Source organism: Glycine soja, chromosome 2 (assembly GCF_004193775.1).
Source record: "Glycine soja cultivar W05 chromosome 2, ASM419377v2, whole genome shotgun sequence".
Taxonomy (NCBI): Eukaryota; Viridiplantae; Streptophyta; class Magnoliopsida; order Fabales; family Fabaceae; genus Glycine; species Glycine soja.
Window position 1 is genome coordinate 46,110,637 of NC_041003.1, and position 6,653 is coordinate 46,117,289.

General features: G+C 30.2%; 1 protein-coding gene and 1 pseudogene across 2 annotated transcripts; both read left to right on the top strand.

Annotated features, from left to right (window-relative positions):
• Positions 1-263: 263 nt before the first annotated feature.
• Positions 264-3,230, top strand: LOC114398735 (annotated as a pseudogene). Its single transcript, XR_003663611.1, has 6 exons — positions 264-888; positions 1,317-1,420; positions 1,517-1,656; positions 1,841-2,132; positions 2,350-2,747; positions 2,851-3,230. The product of XR_003663611.1 is annotated as a cucumisin-like (transcript).
• Positions 2,350-2,949, top strand: LOC114376838 (transcription factor bHLH93-like). The gene is made up of 3 exons (XM_028335136.1): positions 2,350-2,520; positions 2,604-2,747; positions 2,851-2,949. Exons 1-3 carry the CDS (start codon positions 2,350-2,352, stop codon positions 2,947-2,949), a joined length of 414 nt encoding a protein of 137 aa, XP_028190937.1.
• Positions 3,231-6,653: the final 3,423 nt, after the last annotated feature.

Sequence of the window (6,653 nt, forward strand, 5' to 3'; positions counted from 1 at the left end):
TAAATATTTATTGACAAAAAAAAAACAGACAAAAAATTGGAGAAATTTTATAAAAGTTATGTCTAAGCTGATTTTAGCTTAAGAAATTAAATTTATTTTATCTTATTTCTTTTCTTTTGTACGTCTTAATAGAGAAATTTATTTAAACAAAATCAAAATGATGGTTTCAATCGGATTATAGAGTAACATTTGATAAGTACTAGTTTGAAATTTATTTATCAACAGATAAAGACTCCCTAAAATTTATGATTTTTAATAAATTTTAATTAATAATATTAAAGAGTATATATGCATTTTGACTAACAACGGATTCATTCTTTATATTAAAGCATGTCACCACTTAATTATGAATTATGCAGCAAAATAATAGGTGCTAAATACTTCAATATCGAAGGTGCCAATTCCAAAGATGATATAATATCTCCTAGAGATGCAGAAGGCCACGGATCACACACTGCATCCACAATTGCTGGAAATTTGGTTAAGTCAGCGAGTCTACTAGGGTTTGCCTCAGGGACAGCCCGTGGAGGATGAGTTCCATCAGCACGTCTTCCTATATACAAAGCATGTTGGATCAAAATAGGTTGTCCTGAGGTTGACGCTCTTGCAGCATTTAATGAAGCAATTGCTGATGGAGTTGATATCATTTCTATTTCAGCTTGACCCACTAACTTAGAGGACATTTTTCAGTATTTCCAAACTTCATATAATATAGGAAGTTTCCATGCAATGAAAAGAGGCATATTAACGTCAAATTCTGCCATGAATTTGGGTCCAGGATTTTACACTACGACGATTTATCCACCGTGGATCCTTTCTGTGGCTGCTAGCACTATCGACAGAAAGTTCATTACCAAGGTGCAAGTGGACAACGGCATGGTTTTTGAGGTACCCTTATTTTAATTTGTAGAGTTGTAGTTCAATTACATCTGAAAGGTTTAATTATCAAAATAGTTGCAATAATTTTTTATAGTTTAAAATATTTCATTTATCCTCTATTGGAACTTTTTTAAAACATTGATGTGTAAAATTCCCTAATGTTTTTATATGTCCAGATCCTTTAAATTAACTACTGTAAAATTGAAATGGTCTAAATTTTTTTTACCATTTTTCAATCTTAGTCTCAGTATTGTTGCGGTTTTAAAGGGACCGGATGTAATGATATTAGGCAATTATAGATGATATGGATTAAAATGAAATATTTTAAACTACAAAACTAAAAGAAAAATTTGTTTAAACTATAGACCATATGGTAATTAAACCTACATGAAATTATAAAGTTTTAATTTTTATGAATGGCTCTGCTTTATATACAGGGGGTTTCAATTAACACTTTTGATCTCAAAAGGAAAATGTTTCCAATGGTTTACGCTGGAGATGTACCCAACACTGCCGATGGATACAACAGTTCCATATCCAGGTATCAGAACATGAATTCATACGTGACTTTTCCTTGTTTATTAATTTTTTTACAAAAAGAAATTTGGATTTGAATTTCATATTTTACTATTCTCAGGCTTTGCTACGATAACTCTGTGGATAAACATTTGGTGAAAGGAAAAATTGTTCTGTGTGGTGGCTTCCAGTCTATTGGACATGTTGAGGTTGTTGGAAGAAGAAGAAGATTTTATTTCATTTGACACACCAAATACAAGAGTATGATCCCCTATTTATACTAAAATAGAGTGACCACTCACATAATTTGCTTATTCAAGAATACTAAATACTCACATAATTGCTTATTCAAGACTTTGTAACTTACAACCTTACAACTTTCATCTTCCACAATTTAAGGCTCATAAAACTTATTATTATTATTATTCTAATTAATATCTAACAGAGGTTTTGTCTGGGGAAGCTGGGATGCTTGTTGGAGGCCCTGCTGCAAAAGATGTGCAAGCAACATTTGCACTAGTGAAAGCCAGAGCTTGGAACAAGCAAAAATTGGCTGCAAAATTGAGGAACTGACAGAGATTCCAGTCTTTAACATGGGCTTGTGTGGGGAGAAAAAGCCCAAATCAAAGAAACTATAAGGGCAGCCATCAAAGAATCTCATGGCAGAAAGAAGGAGAAGAAAGTGTTTGAATGACAGGCTTTCCATGCTAAGGTCAATAGTCCCTAAGATTAGCAAGGTGATTCAAAAGATATATTATGTTTTCTTTTTATTACCTCATTCTTACCTTGTCATTTCCTTTTTATGAATGTCTCAATCAATGGAAATGAAATTGGCTTTCTAAACTAGGTGGTCTTTTCATGATTGATTATTTTTTTCTTACCAACACTTGCATTTGTTGTTTGATTTGTTTTATAACCTTGTTTACACTAACATGACACAACAAACTTTGACAGATGGACAGGACCTCCATTCTTGGAGACACCATTGATTACATGAAAGAGCTTCTAGAAAGGATAGGCAAGTTGCAAGAAGAAGAAATGGAGGAGGGAACAAATCGGATAAACCTCTTGGGCATTTCTAAGGAGCTAAAGCCAAATGAAGTAATGGTAAGAAATTCCCCCAAGGTATGCTTAGTTCTAGTCACTCACTCAAACCCCTAAACTGATCCATAATCATAGGCCAAATTCCTGAACAAATCATAGACCAGGACACAAGGATTAGCATCTGCTGTGCCACAAAGCCAGGATTACTACTGTCCACAGTGAACACCTTAGAAGCATTAGGCCTTGAGATTCACCAGTGTGTTATAAGCAGCTTCAATGATTTTTCAATACAAGCATCTTGCTCAGAGGTTTGTAATTGTAACATATTTTAGTGGCCCCAATATTTGTTTACATTCTTGAAATCAAACATGTTACTTACTTCTTGTAACTTATTGTTTTCACGGTCTTTAGGTAGCAGAGCAGAGAAATTGTATGAGCCAAGAAGAGATAAAGCAAGCACTATTCAGAAATGCAAGTTATGGTGAGGCTTCTGTGCAAAATGTTCCCTAATTTCTGAGAAAGAAGAACATTTAGGGGCAAGTGGTAAGGAGAAACAACAACTCACCAGTGACGACGACGTTGGGGTGATACTCCGGCGAAAGGCGGCGACGGAGCTGAGGCTACGGTTCCACGGCGGCGGCGGGGGAGGTTCTTTGAACCTTTAAAAGGTTCACTTTGCAGCTAAAAGAAAGTGTTCAGCGGCAGCGGGGGAGTTTCTTCGAAAGGGCGCCTCACTTTGCTGACAGCTTAGAAGATTAGGGTAAACAACAAGACAACTTAGAGTTTCGAAAGGTAAGCAACAGGACAACAAGAGAGGGTTAGAGAGACTTCAGCGCGAAAGGGGAAAGAGGAGGAAGCGCGCAATGTGTTAATAAATTTAATTGTAAAAGCACATTCTAAGGCGGTTTTAATAACCGTCTTAGATTTAATATCGTAAAATCCTATTATTATTCAGATAATTACAAAAAAGCCACCGCACATCTTTTTAAGGCGGTTCCCCAATAATTGTCGTAGTCTCTGTGTCATAAAATGTCATTTTTCTAGTAGTGACTACCCGCGGCATTCCTTAAGCCTAAACAGCATTGAACTAATAGTTTCTTACATGACTTCATCTAGGTATCGATATGTTCTTATTTATAATTGTTTAGAGTTTTTATTTTATTAATTGCAAGAGTAAAGTATTTTTTTATTAGTAGCAATTGAATAAATACAAACATGTGTAATATTCACATATTTTATTTAATCAATTAAGTTAAACTTCTTTAATTCAATAGAGTCATGAAATGCACTTTTTCTAAAGGAGAACAAAGAGAAAATATTAAAAATATTTAATTGAGATTGTAAGGAAAGTGAGAGTATCACTCTTTAAATTGTGTATTTTAATTTATAATATAAAAGTATAATTAAATTATTTTTTAATTTATTTTAGAATAGAAATGATGAATAATTTTAACTTTTTAATTAGTTGTAGGCTTTTATTTTTTTAAAAACTTTCTATTTTCAAAAACCCTCTTTTGCAAAATGGTTATTCAAGAATCTCTCTATATTACTATTTTAGCACGTGGAATGCACATGAGAAATGTTACTTTTATATAACTAAAATTCATAATAAATAGATATAAATTGTATTATAATTAAAATACGTAATCAATAAATATTTTTTAACATATAAATTATATTTTAAATTTAGGATAAATAATTTATATTATAATATAAGATTTTTTTAATTGTTGATTTTTGTTTGAAAAACATTATTAAAACTCAATTTTAAAAAAAAGACATGAAAATGCTAAATTGACAAAAATAAAAAGTTTAAGATTTAAGAACATTAAGCATGCTGATAAAGCTTAAAAGAAAACCTGATTTGAGTCTTGAGATGATTGATAAATAAAATTTTGGACTGATTGTTAAATTAAATTAAATTTATCAAGGGAACTAACCTAGTCGATTATATATAAGTCAATTAAATATAAATATTGTAAATTTTTTATATTTGTCTTTGATTTTTACAGATAAAAAATAAATTAAATTTAAAACATATTTGAAATGAAAAAAATAAAAATAAAATGTTCAATTTGTAAAGTTAGAATAAGACAACTAACTCAATGAGAATGATAATAACTCCAAAAAATACTCTTATTTTAGAATAATTCTCAAAAATACATTTATTTATTAACAATATTTAAAACACCATATTTAAATTTATAATATAAAAGTATATTAGTTTATTTGCAAGAACAGTAGTAGCAAGGTGTATCTTTCATAGTGTCTTTTTCCATTGAAAAAAGAAAACTCTTTAAACACTCATAACCAATTGAGACCTATAGAAAAAATAAAGAAAAATATTTATATGATAGATAATGAGACATGATAGGAAGAGAAAAAAAAAACTAAATATTGATGGGGAGTTTTATATTTAAGAGTGTTGAAATATAAGAACTCTTCCCCATTTATCATTCCTTTATCCATTGCCTCTCCCTTTCAACTTTCAAGACTTATCTAGAACAAAAAGAAAATTATTTAAATGTTAATTTATTAACTTCAACCTGTTTCATTATATGCTTCCCAATTGGCAGAAATTCAACAGCCACGATATTTAGGAGTGACGAAGACAATAATTCACTAGCCCTTTACATAGCTTCGTTTTCATCTAGAGGTCCGAATCTAATTACCCCTAACTCTCTCAAGGTAATTCTAAAATGCGTATCAAATTATCATCTTTGATATGATAAAAAAAAAAAATGATCATTGACATTATTTCTTGAAATTCTAGCCCGAACTTGCTGCTCCAGGGACTAACATCAATTGGGCAGAAGAAGTCATTCTCGGTCATAATTGAAGGGAGTATTAATACGGAAATACTCTCTGCTTCTCTGGTGTGGGATGATGGCACTTTTCAAGTTAGAAGCCCCATCGTAGTGTATGGCAAAGTAGATGTTATTACATGGTCTAAGAATACTATGGTTCCAACTAATCTCCGCGTGATACATAATTAAATGTTATTAACTTTTTCTTGTGATTTTTTGTTTACAGGCTAGAGGTGGTGATATTATCCTTTGTTGCAACCTTATTATTCTGTTTTGTAATGTAGCTGAGGCACTTGTGCTTTTAGTTACTTTTTTTTTTTATCTATCAATGAGATTTTGTCGTATAAAAAATAACTTTTTTCTTGTAAATAATTGAAAATCTAAATTATATGAAGATTGGTCAGGTACAAAATGGTGTATGTTGTGACTTACTAAGCTAGACTATTTGGGCCCAAGATCAGTCAGTATGGTGCCCCGCTCCTGCTAGTTTCCTTGTTTCATGCCAGTTGGACCTTTGGCCTTCTTAGTATGAAAAATAAAAGTTTATAATTATAGTATGGGTGAAAGAAAACTTGTATTTATTATATAATTTGTTTGTATATTTTTTTCAAAAGTGATATCGATAAATAAAAAAGAAAAATTTCTAATAAATAAAATGATTGATCTGATAAAACATTAAACTAGTATGGTAAAAAAGTATTATATAGATACTATAACTTTAATTTGATATGAAAGTGTATATAATAAGTTAATTAAAATAACATATAAACTACAAGAGTGATTTATTAACACACTCTTTATCCCAAATTTTTTATGTGTTACAGATACAGTTAATTGAATTATAACTCTATCTCATCCAGTGTATCATTTATAAAGTCTGATTCATTTTTTTCGGTTTACATGATTTAATTTTAAGTATACATACAAATGACTTTACAAGATATGAATAATTAAGTTTTTTTTCGCACCTTAATTTTTATATTGTTTATATTTAAATTATTTTATTTTCTTCTCATTGTATTTTTTGTCTTGAATCATAAATTAAGAGTATTTTTTAACTTACTGAATTAAAGATTAATTTCATTCAATTCATCCAAAAAAAAATTATACACAAACGAAATCAAATACATATTTATTTCATTAATTAATATATTATTTTTTTCTCATGTAAACATGATAAAATTTTATAACAATACGTGAATTCTATTACTATGGATTACTTTCTCAGTATAGCTTGTGTCACATTTATTTTCTTTCTCTTTTTTCTATTTCTATTTCACTTGAAATTTGTCACTTTTTTCCCCTTTTCTCCTTGCTTAAGTCATAGATATCAATTAAGTCACGAGACTTTCCCTCCTAATTTATTTAATGAGTGTCCACGTGTGCTTAATTCATAACAAAATCTAG

What these genes read in the sequence shown, in the direction of transcription:
- LOC114376838 (XM_028335136.1), top strand. Translation starts at nt 2,350, where the DNA reads ATGGACAGGACCTCCATTCTTGGAGACACCATTGATTACATGAAAGAG. An exon ending in TGGTAAGAAATTCCCCCAAG is followed by an intron (nt 2,521 to 2,603) that starts GTATGCTTAGTT and finishes ATCATAGACCAG; the next exon opens with GACACAAGGATTAGCATCTG. An exon ending in TACAAGCATCTTGCTCAGAG is followed by an intron (nt 2,748 to 2,850) that starts GTTTGTAATTGT and finishes CACGGTCTTTAG; the next exon opens with GTAGCAGAGCAGAGAAATTG.